The following is a 22,189-nucleotide window of genomic DNA, read 5'->3' on the forward strand; positions in this document are numbered from 1 at the left end:
AACCGTCTATTATCCCCTCTGTTGTAAACCGCTCGGATTCCCAGTGATTGGGCAGTATATAAATAAATCCTATTATTATTATTATTATTATTATTATTATTATATCTTCCTCAGAACCCGTTTGAGCCACATCTCACGTTCCATGGTCACCACTCCAGAACAGGTAAATATTACCTCTTCGACACCCCTAAAACTCTGCTATCCAATTTCCATATCTCTATTTCAATTAGCGCTGGATGGTGTGTCTGTTCTATCATGTGTCTGATTGCATTCTTGCATATTTCTAAATAAAAATCTTATTATTCACCCAAACTTGGAATCCTCCTCCGTTAGTACTGGTATAAACAGGTGGAGATGATCCTCACATTACCCAGCCTCTCAACAGTTTCTCTGAGCTAAGCAAATCCCCCCAACATTTAAAAGAAAAAGCTGACACAGTTGGTGGGGATCCACCAGTGTCCTCCACCTTTTTGGCATGTGAATTTTTTATACGTACTTTTATTAGATGCTCCTGACGGTTAAATGGTAATGGTTCTGTAGGACTTTCAGGTATTACTATATCTTCACTGCCAAACCAAAGACCAACCTAAAAAATAAAGGAAATATTAAGTCTTTTATTACTGTGATCTTTTTTAGTCCACTGCTTATGTTTTCCAGCTGATAGAAACATTAAGAATTTATTGGGAAAAATGTTAAAGAAGCCCTATTGGAACATTTGAAAGATGACATTATACTTCTCTATCACCTGAAGAAACCAAACAGTGATTGATTTTAGGAACTAAACAGGATTGGGCCTGGTTGGTATTTGGAAGGGAGACCACCAGAGAAAATTGGAACTCATCAGGCCTGACCCTGTTTAACTACCAAAATCAGACAGGATATGGTACCTAGAGAGTATTTAGGCCCTCCACTCCTATATTCTTGTTCAGCCATGTTCATAGAGCTAGGAAAGTTACATTATGGACTACAACTTCCATAATCTATTGGGCTTATAAGCATTAGCCATATTTTTTAGTGGCAATGAGATGGTTTCATATCTTGGTTTTCAGTCAGAAACTAAAGAACATTTTCCTAGTTTGGATTTAATAGTAACTTGTAGTCTAACCACCTCTGATGTTTTTTGCATGTTGACACCCAAGAAATAGGAAGATGCATGAGGACATAGCACTCATCTTTGGTTTGATAAGCTGTGGTTTACTTGTTTTGCTTTCTCTAAATCTATTCTTAACTCTCAAAAGCTCAAAACCTCAGGGCTCCAGATCGTTATAAGATATTTCTTGCTTTCTTGCTCCTGTGATGATATCCCCCCGCCCCAAATTGTAAGAGTATTTCCTAGCATCAATATATATCCTTTGTCTCAACCATAGAATCATAGAGTTGGAAGAGACCTCAAGGGCCACCCAGTCCAACTCGCTGCCATTCACAATCAAAGCATCCCTGACAGATGGCTATCCAGCCTCTGTTTAAAGACCTCCAAAGAAGGAGACTCCACCACACTGAGGAAGTGTGTCCCACTGTCAAACAGCACTTACTGTCAGGAAGTTCCTCCTAATGTTGAGGTGAAATCTCTTTTCCTGTAGCTTGCATCCACTGTTCTGGGTCCTACTCTCTGGAGCAGCAGAAAACAAGCTTGCTCCATCCTCAATATGATACCCCTTCAAATACTTAAGCAGGGCTATCATATCACCTCTTAAACATATCTTCTCCGGGATAAACATATCCAGCTCCTTACATCTTTCCTGATAAGGTATGGTTTCCAGATCTTTCACCATTTTGGTCACCCTCCTCTGGACAAGCTTCAGCTTGTCAGCATCCTTTCTGAACTGTAGTGCCCAGAACCAAACACAATATTCCAGGTGAGGCCTGACCAAAGCAGAATAGAGTGGCACTATTACTTCCCTTGATCTAGACACTATACTTCTAATGATGCAGCCTAGAATTGCATTGGCTTTTTTAGCTGCCATATCACATTGTTGACTCATGTTCAATTTGGTCCAGCTGTCTAATCTATTAAGATCATTTTGAATTTTGATTCTCTCCTCTGGGGTATTAGCTACTCCTCCTAATTTGGTGTTGTCTTCAAATTTGTAAGAATGCCTTCTATTAAATGTAGGTTTTTAAAAATTTGTACCCAAGGTATGATTTTCTTTTAAAAAAGCTAAATGGGGCTACACGTAATTTTCAAAACTAACTATGGGTGGATTTCAGAGTGGCAAATATTTGGAGAAAATTAAACAAAATATTGATTTGCTATGCCATAGTGGCAAGAAACTACTACATTAACATCATTGTTGTTGTTGTGGGGTGTCTTCAAGTAGTTTCCAACTTATGGCAACCCTAAAAAGAACCTATCATGGGGTTTTCCTGGCATGATTTTTCAGAGAGAGCTTTCTTTTGCATTCATCTGAGGAGGAGAGAATGTGACTCACCCTAGATAACCAAGTGGGTTTCCATGGCCAAATGTGGATTTCTCAAACCATTGCACCACTGGCCTCTACAGTAACTAGAGGTTTATAAGAGATTCTTAAGGTCTGAGAGAAGAAGAGGCAGGCACAGCTCCATCATGACTAGTTCCAAAGGCAGATGAAAGACCCTCCCTCCATCTTAACTGCTACCACCCTGGCCTCAGAAAGGAGAGAAGAACTGGCAGTATTTGCTAGATGTAATTCACTTCCCCACTGCCATTCCCTTTTCCTTGTGCCTTGCTTAGATTGTGAGCATGAGGGCAAGGGACTGTCAAATTAAAAGTTGTAAGATACTCTGAATGCCTTTGTAGCTGAAGAGCAGGGTATAAATACTCTTAATAAATAAGCAAATGAATAGATTTCATTTTCCTTGTCAATTAAATGGTATTTTATTTCTAGATATATTTGAATTGATCTAAACTTCCTTTTCCTATTTAAATAGTATACGTGGCATGTACATCCTTTTCTCAATGTACAATAAATGACTCATTAGATGAAACTATTGTCTTTCAAAATATGAGTCAGTGATTCTGCTTCTGTCAGCAAAACAGAGAAAGAAATAATTTGACAGTTGTCGATGATAAAAGGAAAGCTTTGAAGGTTTATGTGAACTAGGACAAGATCTAACTTCATTCTTTATGTAGAGCTCTGTTAATAATATTATGCAGACTGGGCCCACATAGCAGGAGGAAGACCTGACATAATTTCCAGGGGCCTGAGTGTGCAGGGAGACCTAGCTCAGACTGCAAGCCTGTTACTAAGAGGAGAGAAATGAATCTGAGTTATAAACCATTTTAGTACAGTGTTTATGGCAACTTATTCCATGACATCTATATTGAAAAACTGACAGAAATTTCAGAAGCAGAACAAAGTTTGCACCATTCTTCTCGGTTCTGAGTTATGGCGATCCCGTGGGTGAGACATCTCCAAGAATCCCTATCCTCCACTGCCCTGCCCAGATCGAGCTCTTGCCCATAACCCCCCTGACTGAGTCTATCTATCTGGTTTGTGGTCTTCCTCTCTTTCTTCTACCCTTTGCTCTTCCTAGCTTTATTGTTTTTTCTAGTGATCTGTGCCTTCTCATTATGTGGTCAAAGTATGAAAGTCTCAACTTTGCTTCCAAGAAGAGCCCTGGTCTGATCTGTTCAAGAATCCATTTGTTTGTCTTTTTGGATTGTCATCTTTTAGGGGTTCTGTAATTCCCGTTAGCATTTTCTGGAACATGGATCTTTGCTTTTCTAAAGTAACTTGTTGCTTTCCTCTTCAAATAACTAATTACACTTATTTATTGCTTGCTAAGAAGGGAGTGATTTACTATAATACTCATTAGTAACCATTTTAAATTACTTTTTAAAATACACAGATAAATACAAAAATGGTCAAAATTTCCCAAACGATTCCCCCAAAAGCAATGTTTTAAGAGGAACATTACTAGTTATAACCTCTTTCCCCAAAACAATGCTACCAGTCGTTAAGTCACTTGTACAAAGTAGTGATAATGGTGATGCCATTCCCTAGAAAATACCATGTTACTTGGTAGCTCTGGCATTTTCTGTACACAGACAGGAGGATTAAATAGGATGCAGCTGTGAAGAGAAAGAGCAGCACCATGAGACCCCACCAATCTAAGCCTGCATTTGCACCTGCCATCTAAGATTTATTTATTCATTTTTAAAAATAGTTTATTAGTGTTTTCTGGAATTGATACTACTTCACATCACCTCCAAACTAGAAACTCCAATTTGACCTCCAATGCATTCCAACTGGGATAAAATAAAATACTACATTCCACCTGGGAATAAATAAAATATTTTATTTTCCTAAAAAAAAAAAAAAAACCAACATACATTATTCCCCCTCCTCATACAGATTGGTTCTGTTGCTCAAATTTACCAGCCTATACATCTGAGGATGCACATCAGATACTGAGCCCCAAAAAATAACACACATTCTACTTAGCTTCCTGTGTTGATTCTGGAGCTATTGGCATGTTTTTAATCTCTACTCATGCTAAGCAAAATACCACAACATTGTGTAGGTGGGCGTAAAATTAAAACCTGCATCTCTTTGTGGTTTTCCATCCTGAGTGAGGATCAGTTCCTTTCCTTTTTCTGGTTACTTGTGTTGCCACAAAATGGTGGGTTGTTTCTTTTCTTTTTTGCAAAGAATTTCCACTTACGGTAGTTTAGTTTAGTAAAATTAGATGAACAGAAATGACCAGTTTACCAAGCGAGTAATGTGGAGAAATGTTGCCACCTGATAAAGCTCCTGACTTTGACCACACATGAAGGTGCGAGTCTACATACACTCAACCCCCCCCCCCATTTCTTTAATAGAGTTAGTGAGGCAAAATTAAGTAGAAAATCTTACCACTTGGCAACTTGATTACATATGCACTCAGCACTAAGGTGGCCTATGAAGGGAGAGAAGGAGAGGCCTCCTGCACAGTGTCATCATGTCTCAGCCCCAGCACTGGATGAAAGAATAGGCATTATCTGCAGGAATTAATTCCCTCCACCCATTGCCATCCTTATGTTTTGTGTTTTATTTAGATTGTAACCCTGAGGGCAGGGAATGGCCAAATCAACAATTTGTAAGCTGCTCTGGGTGCTTTTTCAGCAGAAGGGCAGGGTATAAATACTCTAAACAAACAAATAAACTAGAGTCTGACTGTGGCAAGCATATGGAATGGAGAGAGGTCCTTCATCTGTCCCTGGGCTAGGCATGGTGGAGCTGTGCCTCTCTCTTCATGTGAAAGAACTGAAATGAATGCTATCTTCATGTGGAAGAACATGAAGGAAATGAACGCTATCTTCATGTGAAGGAACATGTAGACATGAAACCTCAGCTAGCTGGGGCTAGTACCTAGGACATTAAATACAGATATGCGAGAGAACAAGAGGAAGTGGAAGGGAGGGCTTCGCATGCCATTCCTGTCTCCAATCTCAATTTCCTTTGCCCCCAAATAACCCTTTAGACCAATTGGGGCAAGTTACTTTTTAGAAGAATAAATGACATGCTGAAAAACCATCCATAATTGAGAAGTTGAAGGATGATATTCTAGAATTCAGAGCTTCACCCACCACTAATCATTTAGAGATGGCTTCATTCTATTCATTTGCCTTAGAAGTAATTTCCAGGCTCTGACATTAAGCTATGAAACAAGCTCCTCTCGGTTAGCTTAAAACACCTGAGAAGAGGATGCAGAAATTAATACTTTGGATTCAGTGTATTGCAATTTACTTGAAAGGAAACCAAGGAGAAAATTGGGGTTTGCAGTTAGGGGCTGATCTCCCAAATGCACATGTGGAGTTTGGTGCATGCCCATCTAGAGGTCAGTATATAAACCTGGGAAGAATAGCAGGCTACTTGACCTGTTGATTTCCGGATGGTATAAACAATCACAGAGCCTTAAATTGGAAAAAAAAAAGTAGAACCTGATCATATTCTTCTTGTGAAACAAAGCCATATCCTGTTATATCCACAGCCTGGAATCTTTGCAGAGTTTCGAGAAGATCTGTCACAGAAGGCAGCGGCCAAGGCTGGGAAGCAGCTAGTAAGAACCGACGCCAATCCACAGTGTCCACATCCACAGTCAATAGTGATGCTAGGCTTTGTAACTGTAACAGAAAATGTCACATAGCTAGACAAACACAGCTCTTTTAACACAGTAAGAGGAAAAAGGTTAAGGGCAGGACCAATTTGTACATTCAAGGAGACCATGGGTCTATAAGCAAGGATCCAAAAGCCCATGTTCTCCCTGGCCTCACATCGTCCTGTTTGCACGACACAGGCCAAAACCGTCAGCTGGGACTGACTAGTCTGGACACTGATCTGGCAGTCCTGGACCAATCCCAGACCAAAGAGGCCTTAGCACAGGACAAAATGTCTAGCTGTTTGCTCCTGAACTTCTTGAAAACTCTGCATGACAGCCAGCACGTCACACACTCCTGCATGCACCTTACCTAATGCTGCAGCCACATCTTCTCTGAAGGCCCCGCCATGGCCTGTGGTGTTGCAGGGGTGCCTGGCCAAGTGGGTGTAGACAGGCACCCTATTTCCACCCTTACAGGCTGCGACCGGAGCCTTCAGACAAGATGTGACAGCAGCGGCAGGTAAGAAGTGTATGGTGGCTGTGCCTCCATAGCATGGTAGCGGGCACGTGTGAACGCCTGCTCATTGCCATACCAGAACCAGTGGCAGGATACCATGGGCTTGGCTTGTGGTATCCTGCCCCTCTGCTCAGGCTTCATATGTCACAGAGAGTACATGTGTGTGAGATAGGCAGGAGGTGACAGACAGAGAGACAGATAAACTTGTTGATAGATATACAGGTTAATTTGAAAAGGAGAAGGAGATATACACCTGTGCAAACAATTATGTAGCTACAGTAGGCAGAAGAAATAGAAACAGGTAGCCAGGTAGCTCCTTCATTTTTTGTCTGAACTATTTGCTTATTCACATATTAATACCACTTTCTCTCAATCCTCCCTTCCTTGAAAAAACTTCAACTTCACTATTTTTCTCTTACTTGGATAGTTATAACTAGCTGACTCCAACCTTCTCTAGCTTATATGTAGTTTCCTTGAGCAATACTTTCTTTTCATTTAAGATGATATTTGATATTGAAGCAAAGCTTTCAGTTCCCAAGAAGGCCACTTTATTGATTTTGCTAGAGATCACAAAGTGACTACAGTACTTCTCCAACATACGGAAAACTTGTGGTGTAACCATATTCTGTGATGCATATTACAAGGCAAGTGTGAATATAGGACAGTTTTTATTACTCTAAATACATGAAGTCTATTTCATAATATTAGTCAGCGTTCCAACAGAAAGCAAGGCAAATCACAGCCTACACAGACATGTGTACCTTCCCCATTGCAATTTTAACAATCCTTGGAAGATAGGAGGGGTGGATTTTCAATGGTTGTCAGGTATGTACCATTCAGTGAACAACTGCTATGACAATATCTATTAAAAACAGCTAAGCTTGTAGTAAACATTATTTTTTTGTATGCAGGGTATGTGGTGGGGTGGAATTCCTTCCATTTTGTAAGGAAAAAAGAAGCTAGACCTAAATGTATAAACAGGTTGCAATGCCTCCCAATCTAGCGTTATGCTCTTTGTTAACATCTGAATTGTTTATCTAAGCAATATAGTAACAAATTCAGGTTTAAAAGGTATAAAAACAAGGAATGGAAAATACAGTCAATACTCACATCATAAATGGATAGGTGCATCCAGGCATCTGGAAGCATATTTGAGCCAAGGTTTAATGTGACCAAGTCATAAACAATATCAGTGAATGTTTTGCTGAGCATTAAACCTAGACAAATGACAAAATAAAGGGGGAGGGGAGTGGCATTACAGAAGTCTTAAAAACTATTCAGAAATCTTATTTTCATTTTCTAATAAGGAACATCACAAATCTATTCAGCTCTTCTTTCCCATTTACTTGCACCAGTGGTACTCAAACATTTTACCCCAGGGAACTCCCTTTACATCCACATACAGATGTTATGCCCCAACTTGACATAGTATATGAATAAAAAATATTTTGTTTATTTAGTGTGCATATTTTCATTCACACATTCATGTATATTCATATTTTAACATTTTTTAAGGAAATATTCAAATTAGGATAAATTTATTTAAGTAAATTTAATATTTATCTCAATGCATGTGTAAATTTTACACATTACAAAATTTGGTAAGAAGAGGAGGAGGAAGGATTAAAGCCTCCCCCAGTATTGTGCTCCCCAGCAACTCTCACGCCCCACTGTTTGAGAACCACTAACTTACACAGTAGGCATAATTACCTCCATAGTTCCAAACTGCTGAATATTTTAGATTTTTTTTTACAAAAATATGCATGCTATATGTAGGTGCTATTGATCAACCCAACATTTTCAATAATCTTTTATGAAAAGGCAGTTCTATTCATGTCTTCCTCATGTGTAAGTCCCAATGTGTCTACAGTTTCACTTCCATGTATCTGATTATAGATACCTATAACTATGATGAAATATACATTTTAAAGCTTTATTGACTGACCTAAATTTATTGTATTGTATACCACCCTGAAATCTTTTGATACAAGGTGGGATACAACTATTATAGTAAGTAATATTTTATTCAATAAATAAATAAATAAATAAATAAAATTTAGAATCTTGTACAGAGTATTATTCTGCTTAAAGCAAAATCCTAGATACATTTGCTGCACTGTCACTACATTACCACTTCTTAACTACTAAATAGATATGCAAAAGTGTGAGCTACCTATATTTTGCTCTTCAAGGATATTTTCACATATTACTTTGAAATATTAAGAGCACAATTCCTTATAGAATTGTTTTAACTGTCTTCCTTCTGAAATCTTCAGCAATCTTTAGTGTAGATATACTCTGACAGAGGATGAGGAAGAATTCATGGTACAGAAACTACCAAATACCTTTCCCAGACTCATTCTAATCCAAATGAAAAAGAGAGATAACATTTCCCATTTTCTTTTCAGACCTTTTAAAAATTTCCTTTTCAATGGAAGGAAAAAAATCTATGTGAGCTCAAAGATTGATGAAGTCTTCTGTCTCAGTGGTTATTCATCATGTCAGATGAAAACAAGATCACTTTGGTTCTAGGTGGATTCAAGGCCTATCCCAATCCACACCAAGCACCCTTTACTTCTTTGCCACATGTGAAATCCTGACAGCTAAAAAGGAACAGAATGGACAAAGTGCATTTCTCTAGACATTGGATTTCAACAACTAATGAAGAGGAATTCTCTTTGCTGTGGTCCAGCAACATCTAGAAGTCCAACAATATACTTTGCCTGACCCCAGTCTCAATCCAATGTTTAGCCCCAGCTAGAGCAGAGCCACTGAATCAATGGGAACTGGTAAGTCAACAGTTAAGTAAATTCTATCGATTCAACTGATCTCTTCTAGTTGGGACTGGCAACTGGATTTAGGCCCATGGCAGCAGAGCTTTCTGCTGTCCAAATGAGGTGACTCCAGAGGGTGGATCTCCATCATCCACAGACTGGGAGGTCTAGAATATTCTATGCACCTCTGGACTGTTCTCCCAGGGATTACAAAGTTATTTGCCAAGTCTCCAATTAGGGCAAGAGTATTTACCAAGAAGAAACATGGCTATGATAGTACTAATAAAACCATTTGCTCATTAAGGAGGTTCGCTGGATAGCTCAAGAGAACATTGATCCTACCCTACCTTATAGGGTTGCTGTGTGAATCAAATAGGGAGGGGGAGAGAAAAAGCACATTATATTGCCTTTTGCTCTTTGGAGGAAAGATGATATGCAAAATACAATGTTGGGAAGTTTAAGTAAGTTACAATTTCAAATAATGACACTTGAAATTGGATGGTGTGTAAAGTCTGGATCTTTAGAGGAATTATACTCTACCTGCAAAGAAATAAAAAAAAAAACAATTTAACTTTATTATATTATTATTAATTGACTAGCTCCCATGAAGCACAGCCTTTAACTACAGATAAATGTGAAAGCCAAGCAATTTACATAAAGATGGCTCCAGCCGAGAAATGATTCAAATCTTGAATGATAAATTTAATTAAAAAAAAAATTTAAACCAATTAAAAGGAATATTTGTAACCAATATGATATACAATTGTATGCTGTTCAGTAGCATGGAGCTACAGGTTAACAAAAGCTGCCTTTGTTTAAGGCAAACCTCCATAATTTGTCCACCCACCACCCATGTACGGTGACCTGCAAATGCTTTTCCTGCTTTCCTAGAACTGCAAGAGATAGCAAAGGTGTTCTTATCTAGCACCTGAAAAACCACAATACAGAGCTGCTGGGCTCCTTGTGGACTGATGGATCCTTATCTAGGAGTAAATAAGAAGACAAGCAGACTACTGAGAGTTCCTTCCCAAGAAAAGCCTCCCATGTTCTTTTTATTTTGGAGTATGTGGTACACTGGTAAATGACCATAGCAACAACTGGAGGAAAGCTATCATGGGCCCCCTGTGTTTTACATGACTATCACACCTTGGATAATCATCATGCACAGGAATATAATTACCGGATTCAGGCTCGTGTGCGAGCCTGGTCATGCATAGTACAAGCCCACTAACCTCACCCTCTTCATTGTCTTTGTGGCTATTATATAGCTTAAACATGTATTTGCATTTAAAAATAAAGGCTCCCCTCCATAATGCAATTAGCTTTGCCATGGAAGGGGCTATAATTACTGGAATCATAGCAGAAATGGAGAGGGGGGAGTTAACTCTTTCTTGCCCTGCTGCAGTCTTGACTAAAAAAACAAAGAAAACAAAAACTGATGTAAGCAGACTTGAGTCCTGTAACAGGAGAAATGTGGGCTCAAAATTAAACAAGCAAACCAACCTTCTCTGAAATGGTTCTGAGAAGGAAATCTCTACACTGACCTCTACAGCAAATTTTTTCCCAAGGCACACAGCAACTTTGGAAGAATGAATGTGGTCAAGATCATAAGCAGGGAAGGAAAAAAAGTTGCCTTCAATGGCTATTTCAATCCACCCCCCACCCCCCAATCTGATGCCATTTCCATTGGGAAAGATTTTGCATTTAATATCTCCTTTGATTGTCAGGCTCAGCGTACTCAAGTAAAATACTGCGATGGCAACAGGACGAGGTTGATCTATGCAACATTTGCATTTATTCTTTCTGATGAACTCATATGGTACATGCCAGACTTGCAACCCGTTGTACAGTAGCCAAATATCCCAATTTTTGTAGCAGCAAAACATATGTGGGGTGGAGTTTGATTGATGCCTAATATTATATGGATGCAGTTGACCTCCATACAAAACCAAATGATTTGGTTGTGTGAATTGGTCCTCAGCAGGAAGACACAATATCTGAAAATGTCACTGATTCTCAAATGAGATGGGGTTTCATATCTGCAGGGGGGAAAGCCAGGTATAGCATTACTACCACATGGCAAAAAACAAAACCACCCCCAATCTTTCATATGTTAAACCATGTAGGTGTATCAAATGATCATTTTTGTACCTGGCCCCTTCCCCTCCAGACTGCTGTTTAAAATAAACAATTAGAAAATGAGACTTATTGGTCCTGGAAACCTCCAGCAGTTCTTCTTCCTGTTTGCCCCCAGCCACCACGAAGGAGTGGCTGATGTGGTCTGCAGTAGGTCCCTTGGATTGAAAACTGGCCCTTGCACCCAAGCCAACTTGCCCTCTCATGATACCTAAACAGTTTACAAAGCCTGAGTAAGTGGCAGATAATGTATTTTGCTACAATCACATACATAGAATGGTTATGTATGTGAACAGAAACAAGTCTATTTTTGCTGATTTTACCTATTCTGAAAATGTTGTCTCCCAGTGTGGAGAGCAGGAAACACAGAGACATGGCCACCCATGCAAGCTTTGCCCCTTAAGAGCCTGCCCATTTCCTAAGCTTCCATTGCCAAATATTAATCTGGGAATAGGAAGCGGAGAAGGACTTGCCCTCTGCTGATGCACAGTGAACCATGGCTACTTCTAACAAGCTTTACCTCACCAACCAGCTGGCTAATCAAACTAGGCATGCATTCGAAGGTTGCAAACTTTTACATCTACAGCTGCAATCACAAAAGCTGAAAGCATTAGGAAATGGAGAAGATTAGGTGAATACTACCTTCAAGCTCCAGGTTCATTTAAAAAGTATGTTATCCGGCACATATTATAGATAAGGGAGAAAGACAACAACCTTATTAGGGTTTTTTTAATGAAGATACATCTATGTGTGGATGATGTCACTTCCCTGAAATTCCTGCTACATTGAACAAATCGCAAAAGTCACATTTCTTCTCTTCTTCAATTACTTTTCCAGATCATAGGAACAACAATTTTGAGGAGTCATTTGCAATTATGGTTTCTGTAGCAACTATTGAAAAAGAATGATCCCTCTCATTGTTGACCCCAGTCCAAACACTTAGTACATTTGAAAAGGCCAGCATGATATAGTGTTTGATTTAAGAGACCAGGGTTCAAATCCCCATTCAGCCATGGAAAGCCACTGAGATGAAAGCAGTGTCAAATCTCCTCTGAATAAATCTTGCATAACAAAACAAAACCCTCTATGAGTCAATGTCCACTTGAATCCACACAAGAATAAAACACAATTTGAATGAATGGATGAATGAATCACTTTGACCCTTCTGAACAATTTTGAAAGCTGAAAGAACGGTAGCAACCAGCAATTTGTGAACAGTGCTTATTTGTCCATGCAGGATATCGTTTTGAACAACAAATGTCTGGAATAATGGAAGTTAACACGAAAAAAGCCTGGTCATTAAGAAGAGCAATAACAATTATTCATCCATATGAGTCATGAAAAGGATGAAATCATTTCTATAATATGATACATAATGATAATCATGTAGAAGAAACTGTTCTCAATTCTTAAGAATCTTGTCAGAACCACAATATTTCAAAACATCCTCTTTAAATAAACTGGGATATTCCAACAGTTATCAGACATACATGACAGCTTAAATTTCATAGTGCATTAACAGCCTTGAGAGAAAAGTGATCATGCTTCATTATATTAAATCACACATGTGGTTTTAATTGTTTAAAATTTAATTTGTACAAACATATACAAATTATGTTTAATAATTTCACAACTGAATACTACATATGTATCAGTATTCCACAGTGGCCTGAATCCTGTTGGTTGGACCCAACTACAGTGAAGCCACTGGGATTTATTTCTTGACTCACCATTCAGCTATTGATTCTATAAGTCTACTCTAGTTGGGGCATTTTCTTTGGATGCCCAAAATGTATTCAAAATGCTCAAGTGAAGTTTTAATTTACTGCAATGCTAGAAATTTGGGGACTGGAGGTAAATTCCATTGGGGGAACAGAATTCATATTTGGTGTGTGTGTGTGTGTGTGTGTGTGTGTGTGTGCAGTTCATCATTTTGCTCCTTCTCCTGTAGCTACACTCCTTAGCCAATATTCTTAAAAAATCCCAACAAACTCTAAAGTAAGTGTTGGAAACTTCTGTTCCTCCACATGGTGACCCACTATCATAGCCAGTGGCCCAGGATGACAGTAATCATCTGACCATATCTATACAGTATTTCCAAATGTACTTCTCCTCCTCTAAAAGCTAAATGCATATGCTAATTTTATGATACAAAGGGCATTCCACACTCTGTACCTTCATATAGCATCTCAGGCAATTTTGTTTCTTGTTTTTGCAAGAAGCCTCAACATTTCCTTTACTAGTTTCTTGTAAATAGTCTTACAGAATGATTAATGGGCTTAATGGTAAGCTACATGTGGCAGTGCCCTTAAATGTTTCATGTATATTCTCCTCAGGTGTTCAAGCGCCCACTACATAGATATATCCTATCTGGTTTTTCTCTTTTATTTCTAAATTTCACTGGGATTATATACCATTTATGTGATTATTTTTATCCTCTTTAAAATGAAAAGATGTTGAAAATTTCTCCTAGGGAGAAATATTATTCCATATATTGTGAGACAAGGTTTCTGTCTTCAGGGCACAAATGAAAATTACCAGTCACAAAATGGTGGCACAGTAGAAGAGGAATTCACAAAATGGTAGCACAGAATTTTATTAGTTTCGATGCACTTTTGAATGCCCCTACTCATCCTCCTAGTGGTAAAAATATAAATAATGACACCTTAAATAACTAACAATTTGCAGCTCTTACATGGTTTTAAATGTTTGGAGGGTTGTTTTTAATACTTGACACTGGGGATCACAGATGCCTTCTGTTGTTTGGTTCTTTGAGTGGTTTCAGATTTTGTTTAAAAGATATTCAGCAGAGTAGATCATTTGAAGAGCTCTGCTAGCCTCTGACTGGTTTTATTGGCAGCTGAGAAATCAGTTTATGTTCCTTTTGAGAATAAGAATACAAGAGACTAAGGGCCCGAACAGATAGGCCAAAATAAAGCTGCTTTGGGTCACTTTGGATGTATGTTGTTTAAATGCTGCTGAGTCCTAAGAGGCCAGAAGCCATGCCAAAGCCATGCTCCAGTCCTAAGGAATAGAGCACAGCTTTGGTGCAGCTTCTGATCTCTTAAGATGTGTGTGTCATTTAAACAGCATACCTCCAAAGTGATCCAAAGCAGTTTAATTTTGGTCTTTCTGTTTGGGCCCTAAGTTTTCCACTAAGTGTGACACTACAGCCTACTAAGGTAAGAAAGAAAAGATGGCCAGGATGCTTTCAAAGAGATAGCAATTGTAGTCTACATCACTGTAGAAAGAAAAGGATCAGGGGAGAATGGAGCCTTGTGGCACCTATAAAACCAACCAGCTTATTTTAGTGTGAGATTTCATGGATTACAATCCCTTTTCCTCAACTGCATCAATGTAGTATAAGGTTCAACCTAACCACTGTCATTCAGGGTTGGCCAGCAGCTTTTGAATAAGTGATTAGAGAACAAGGAGGATCAGCAGTAGCAAAGATGTGAAGAATGTGGTCTGAATAAAGCAGGACAAACTATAATTACTCAACATCCCCTCTTTGTTATTGGTCTTGGCAGCTGGAAACAACTTAGCCAGAAACAATGCCATGTCCCAGTCTGGAAAATACTGCCATTTGGTGAAGAGCTCATTCTCATTTTAGTTTACGTTGCCCTGCAATTCCACTCTCCAAATATAACAGAAATGTCCCAGTGCTTTTTCTGATTTCTTAGATTGCAGTTTAGTATTTGTCTTGCTTTTCAACCTTTCCTGGCTTAGGTTTTACATTCCATTTTTATGAACACGGAGCTGGAGAGCCCCAGGGTGATTAATGTATTTCATATCCCCAGCATAGAAACTGTAATGGGGGCTCACTAATTTACCTGGCTTGTGTTTAGTTAAGTTATACAAATTCTGTTTAAAAAATTCATGCACATTGCTAAAAATGATTATGGAAGTCACAGCTAATCACTTTCAGATGAATTTTCTGTTTCCCATTCAGAGTCAGACAAATAATCTGCTCTTTCATTTTGAGCCATCCATTGACCAGCCTGCAATTTTCTCTTCCTTTGCCAAGAAATATTCCATAACTGAATAGCCTTTTGGGGATCAAAGTTGTTGATATCTGGAGAATTCATCTGAATGACCATGAGATCGGTCATGCTTTCAAACATTAGTTTTGAATGTTTCTGCATCATGGTAAGCTTCATTTGACAGAAACCTCGTGCAGCTTCCTCTGAACTTGCTGGCAGTGTCAGAACAAGATCTATGAGCGTCAGGATGTTTGGGTATTTATGAACATAATCTGTGTTCACCAAGTCCCATTTTAAGCTCCGGATGCTTTGATATCTAGAAAGGATAATTCTTGTTATTATATATAGCATTTTCCCACTACTGCTATCTGTCAAAATTCATTTATGTTTCAACAAGTTTATGTCTATGTTAATCTGCTTATTACCGATTATACAGCTCTGCTTTCAACATGTTCCATTCAGTCTCAATTTCATTAATTTTCACATTGGCACATTCCAGGATTGGCTCATAATGTTTAGACAAAACAGACACTTCCATCTCACCAAAGTCTGGAGGAATGAGAATGTTAATTGAAAAATGTCATAATATATCAGAAAGAAATATTCATTCATGTGCAGTAATATTGATTTTTTTATATACCTGGTTTGATTTTGTCTGGCCACAGCTTAAAACTTCCAATAGTACTTGCTCTTAAAACTTCTTCACTAGCATCACAGAAACAATCATGTAGGTAGTTCAAAAGATTGCTTAATAACTCTATCCGAACAGCTGATATATTGCCATCTCCTACAAGATGATATCCATGAAAATGTGTGAGAGTTTCTAGCAGACGCTCCCTTGGTCCTGATCTGAAAAAATAACATGTAAGATATGGACTATGTATTTTTGCTTCACATACAGTCAGTAATAAGCAAAATTTGCTAAATAGGTGCTACCTGGTTCGATACATTTGGAGAGTTTCCAGTGTGCCCTGGAGTGTTGCAAACACATCTGCAATAGAAGAGTTCTGATCCTGAGCAACACGAGATAAAATGTTGAGGACATTAATGACATCCAGCAAGAAATGAGAAAACTTTACAATGTTTGTAGTCATAAGGAGCTTTAAGAAGTCTTTGGCTTTCTGGTGATTTAAGGAACATGGCTCCTCTTCTATCTGGAACTCAGCAAGAAAGGAAAAAAAAACAATTAAATGAAATTGACTAAAAATAATACTAATCCAGTTTTTAATTTATTTCTTCATCTTGTGCATGATTTTAAAGAGGATTTACCTTATTTATGTGTCGGACAATTGCTGGATATCCTTTAAGAAGGATCTGAAGAGCTGTTTGTAAGCGAAGGAGCCATCGGGAGCCACCAATTCGAGAAGGAACCGCTGGTCGCAGTTTGAGAGCTTCATAAACTAGCTTGAGGTTGCTCTTGTTTAGGGGAGAGTTGTGATAAAAATAGTACATGTTTTTCAAGAGACCTGTTAAATTCATGTACAGTGAGATGCTTTTCAGTGCTCTCTTGTATGCAATTTCAAGGTGATGCACAAGACAATGAACACTCTGAACACATGGCTGAATTTCCTTCAGCAATTTAGCCACACCATTATTTTGTCCCACCATAATATCTCCACCATCACTTCCAAAGCCAACGAGTTTTCTTGCCCAGTCCTGGTCTGGCAAACTGAGCTGCAAATTAGTTTGTAAAAGTTTCACAATGGCATTTTTCATAGCGGAAGCATCATACCTTTCTACAGACTCAACTCCAACAATTTGACAGTGGATCTTCCCTTCGCTTGCAAAGCGCACATATACCAGGGCAGCTTCTTTATTTGTACTATCTGTAATACCATCACTAATGAGTGAAAAAAACTTGCATTTTTCCAGTTTCTCTTTCAAGGCCCTTCGTTCCACTTCAGCAATAAAATGAGTAAAGATTCTTGCTGTCTTGTCATTTCTAAATATGGAACCAATGTCCACCCCTTTCTTATCATCCAGTTTGCACATCCAGTCCAGGTCTGTGAAGGGACGTCCAGTTTTGGCAATTGCATGACATGTTCTGAAGAGATTTTCAAGTCTTCCTAGGGTTGTTTTACTCATGCTCTTTAACATCTGCTCAGTGGTAGCTGTATCTGGGGTGGAACTACTGGCTTCTTCCATACAGGTGGCCCATGCATGAGCTTCACTGCTATGGTGGTCATTGATTAATTCAAGTATGAAAACATCAGTTCCAGAACAAAAGTTGTGTGTCTTCTCCCCTAAATCCACATTGTGTTTCCGACACAAAGCACAGTACATTGTGCCCCTGTCACTGTCTTGTTTTAGCCAAGGGTACTTAGCCAGCCATGTTTTTTGAAACTGCTGATTCTTCTTGAAGCGCTTTTGATTACTCGGGCCTATATTCTTGCTTTTAAATTGCTTCAGGGCTGCTATGGCTACAAATATTTTAAACAGACACAGTATTAAAATGTGTTATAATTGCTGCCAAATTTTCACTGTGATACCTTATTATTACTTTAAAATACAATTAATTAGTGTTTTAAAATACAATATGCACTTGTTGATGGGGCTGTCTCCTATCTGGGACAGCACAAACTGTTCTTACTCCCACATGACTCCCAACTCCATTAATGGGCTTTGCAAACACTAAGGGAATTGGGTTCACCTTCCAATCGTCTGCAAATATGACCCCCCTCCCATGGAAACAGGATAAGATATGTTGATCATCTACCAATTTCTTGGCGGGCATGTACACTGGAGTAGGTTACTGCTTATAGAGGTTATTCCTACTTCCCCTTTGTCAATGAACAGAACACACACACACACACCACACTCATGAAAGTGCAAGGTTTCCCTTAATATTGTGTTATTTCCAAGCCATCCCAGAAAGTGAGCTATATTTTAAAACTTCTTCCTGCTGGCTAGACTTTCTGAAATGCTATGTGAGTTCTGGAATATGGTGGTATGTACGAGGCTGTGTTATACTGAGACAATTGATCCATATCACTTGGCACTGTTTATGTTTTTGTTTTTTCACACTGGAATTTTCAGTATTTCAGGAAGTTTGGCTATCAGGTTTTCATAAAAATTTCTGCAAGTCAGAAAAGGATACCTCATAATCTTAAATTAAAGACATTTCTAAATTTTTACAGAAATGCCTCCTGCCAGACCTTTTGGTCTATTTTCTTTCCCTTTCTTTGCCTCCATTTCCCCACCAACTATCCAATGAAAGATCGAAAAAGACTGTTTTGCAATTTTCAGCCCAGCATTAGTTTCATTACCATCACCATCATTTGTATATGCAATTAGCTCATTTAAAAGAAAGTGAGTGTGAAAGAAAAGGCTGTCATAGTAAGAAGAAAGAGCTGATCTTCAGGCGAAGGAAATGAAATATAAATAAATAAATACGTAAATAATTTGGAAAGTCTGCCTTTGTGGAAGATGTGCCTGCCAGCCAAAGTTTTGTAACAGGAACATCTAAATAGAGATGGCAGTAGATCAGGGGTAGGCAACCTGCGGCCCGGCAAGGCCTTGGGACCGGCCCCCGGCCTGGTCCTGCCACCGATTGCCGTTGGGGCCTTTGGGGGGCAATTGTCTATAGAAGCCTCAGAAACATGCATTTATATTAACATTTTTTAAAAAATCAGCAATTTTTTTCACGTGTCCTCCAATTTTTTTAAAAAAGTGTCTTCCATTTGAAAATTTTGTCCTACATTTATCCTGGTTTATTTATATATTTATTTATTTTTTTTAAAAAATTATTTAATTATTTATTTTTTGGCTTCGGCCCCCCAGTTGTCTGAGGGACAGCAACCCGGCCCCCGGCTCAAAAAGGTTGCCTACCCCTGCAGTAGATCTATCAGAGCTTGGAATCGTTCCTTCCATGTAATCATGTATTCCTTTCGTGTTATACTCTCAACCCTCCTCTTCCTTGTTTCTTTTTGAATGAATTTAAAACAGCAGCTCTTGGAGTTTGGTAAAATGTAAGTAATTTTCTGAAAAACAGTTAAATGTGTGCATTTTAATGAGCCTGTTAAATGAGCACAAACTGAATTTGGATTGAGCAATCTACTCCTGGAAGACACCAGTAAGTCCATAGTAAGGCTCAGATAGTATAGATCTCATCACAAGCCACATTTCAAAAATATTTTCATTAAAGATAATTAGAAAACATAGAGAATGTGGACTGTGACAAGCTCTGCGATACATGTAAGGAATGGATTAACAATCTGAATGGTAACAGTATCTCTAACAGTGGCAGAGACATTGCCTAACTTCAGCACTCCTTGAATTAGCATATGAATCTCTGCAAGCCTCACCTTTTTTTTTTTTTTAAAAAAAAGATGAGGACTACAATCAGAAATTCTAGTTCAGATTTTAAACTGAGCCGGAAAAGAATTTCCTTCTTTTCTTCCTTTCATCCAAACTGAAAAGAGAAAGTTAGAGTATTTGCATTGAGATTATGCTCTTTGAAAGTCCAGAAGGATTTTCTTTTCTAGTCAGTGGAAAAGGCCAAAGAAAAAAAATATTAAGATAGTCAATGTTCCACCTAAATAAAATTTTCTTTTCTGCAGAAAGAATTATGAAATAAAGCTGTCGGCCTCTTAAAATAAAGCTTGGTGATTTCCATGCTGAGCTTCTCTACATAATCTAATTTTTTCAAATACTCTGAGGCCACTGAAAGTAGCTGAGCTGCAAGTCAAAATAGTATTGGGTAAATAGAACAGAAGTTTCCCTTTGTGGTTTTCCTTTTTTCTGCTGACTTCCTCTGTAATGCTATTCTTCTTCCTGTTTAATACAGTTCATCTGAAGGGGTCAGCAAAGACAAAAAAGCACTTTTCAATGTAAGAAAATGCAAGCATGTCTGGTATTCCTAATATCAATGGTGCAACAAAATATCATGTAGTAATTCTAACTAGAAGTAATCATGTAGAAAAACTATCTACATCTAACTGAGGATAGAAATGAGACTGAATCAAGAGACCCTGTTTAGGAGACCATTATCAAGATTTTCTTTAAAAAATTTTTTTATCTTCACCTGACAAACTTTGAGAAGAGTCTGGGTTGTCTGGGGGACCTTCATACTGTCCCCAGAGTGCATTTCCCCCAAATACGCAATACAACAAGTAATGGGAGACTCTCCTTGTTATTGTTATGGAGCAAAACAAAATGTACAAAGCCAATTCCATTACTGGTAGCAGGGAATAGTGTTTAGTGGTTGTTACAACCCCCTAAAATTATAGCAAGTTAAGGCCTTACATTTTCAGGCATGAATTTTCCTTATGTGTATATCCTTGTGTATGTGACAATTTTAGTGAAAATCTTGCCTTTTATATATATAAAAGCTACTGAACTACAAATCTATAGATAATCCTTATGTTCCAAACCAATTTGTACACTCCAATCCAATTATTTTATCCACCAGATAATTCTTATGTTCCACAAACTTAAATTCATCAGGTCATTAATTTTAAAGAAAAAAAGTAGACACTAATAAATCTGAATACTATACTATATATTTCCACATTAATAGAACAAAATGCTGTAAACAACTTTCAAAGGCACACTGAGAAAACCAAAAGTAGATGGAATACATATCAGTCAACATCTAAGAACTATTATGTGGCAGGAAAAAAAACCTATGTTAGTTAATACTTCGTCTGTTTTCTGCAGTTAACAGGAACTCATAAGTTGTTCTTCCAAATCAACTTCAGGTCTTCGAAAAATGGGTTAGGAGTAGGAAATAGCTGAAGAGCCTCACACTCATACAAGAATCTGTCCATGGAGGCATGCTCTAGAGATGAGTGACTCTAGATTCCCAGCTACATTCCACTTCTGAAGTGAGATGAGTGGCCACCTGACCCAACTACATAGCATGTTAAAGACAAAACATTCAACTCTATTTTAATTTTACCATACTAAAACAACAGTGTAAGCATCTGATCTAGATCAAGACCACTGTGCACATAATTTTCCACCTTTAAATTGTAGTTTTTAAAAAAGTTGTCTAAGAATAATGTCATCATGACCCAATTGCTAGTCCAATTAGAGAAGATTCCCTCAATAAAATACTAAATACTGAGCCAATACTTATGTAAACCTCAGTGATTCAATTGTTCCACTCTATTTGGGAGTAGAAGATGAATGCTGGCACATGGATTGGAGTTCTGTAGGCTTACTTTATACAATTTCTCCACCACCACAGAAGGGTGGTGCCTTGGTGGTGCCAAAAAGACAAATAAATGGGTCCTAGAACTAATCAGCTTAAACTCACCCTTGAAGCCAAGACGACTAAGCTGAGGCTGTTGTATTTTGACCACATCATGGGCATACATGGTTCATTAGAAAAGACAATAAAGCTTACTAAAGCTGAAGGCAACATGAAAAGAGGACACTACATTCCAGATGAATAGCCTCAATCAAGGAAGATATGGCCCTGAGTGAAGTCGAAGGCTTTCATGGCCAGCATCCATAGTTTTTTGTGGGTTTTTCGGGCTATGTGGTCATGTTTTAGAAGATTTTCTTCCTGACGTTTCACCAGCATCTGTGGCTGGTATCTTCAGAGAACATGGCCACATAGCCCGACCTCCCCCCCCCCCCCCCAAAAAATGGCCCTGAGTCTGCAAGACCTGGGGAGGGTTGCTGATGACAGTGACTTGGAGAGCTCTCATTCATGGGGTCACCATAAATCAAGTCATCTTGATAGCAGTTAATAACCACTTTTTCAGTCTAGT

General features: G+C 38.4%; 1 protein-coding gene across 8 annotated transcripts in view; it reads right to left on the bottom strand.

The window, feature by feature from the left end:
- Positions 1-22,189, bottom strand: part of SPEF2 (sperm flagellar 2) — a 128,119-nt gene that overhangs the window by 14,606 nt on the left and 91,324 nt on the right. For 5 of the 8 annotated variants that reach the window (XM_042450987.1, XM_042450989.1, XM_042450986.1 and 2 more), the window contains 6 exons: positions 16,740-17,890; positions 16,407-16,624; positions 16,111-16,319; positions 7,688-7,794; positions 5,903-6,085; positions 497-586 (listed from right to left, as the gene is read on the bottom strand). In XM_042450987.1, coding sequence (XP_042306921.1) covers positions 497-586; positions 5,903-6,085; positions 7,688-7,794; positions 16,111-16,319; positions 16,407-16,624; positions 16,740-17,890 — 1,958 coding nt within the window. Of the gene's footprint in view, positions 1-496; positions 587-5,902; positions 6,086-7,687; positions 7,795-14,631; positions 15,787-15,895; positions 16,020-16,110; positions 16,320-16,406; positions 16,625-16,739; positions 17,891-22,189 lie in introns of those variants that run through there. The other 3 variants (XR_006102093.1, XM_042450990.1, XM_042450992.1) reach the window with 3 other exon arrangements.

Source organism: Sceloporus undulatus, chromosome 2 (genome assembly GCF_019175285.1).
Source record: "Sceloporus undulatus isolate JIND9_A2432 ecotype Alabama chromosome 2, SceUnd_v1.1, whole genome shotgun sequence".
NCBI lineage: Eukaryota > Metazoa > Chordata > Lepidosauria > Squamata > Phrynosomatidae > Sceloporus > Sceloporus undulatus.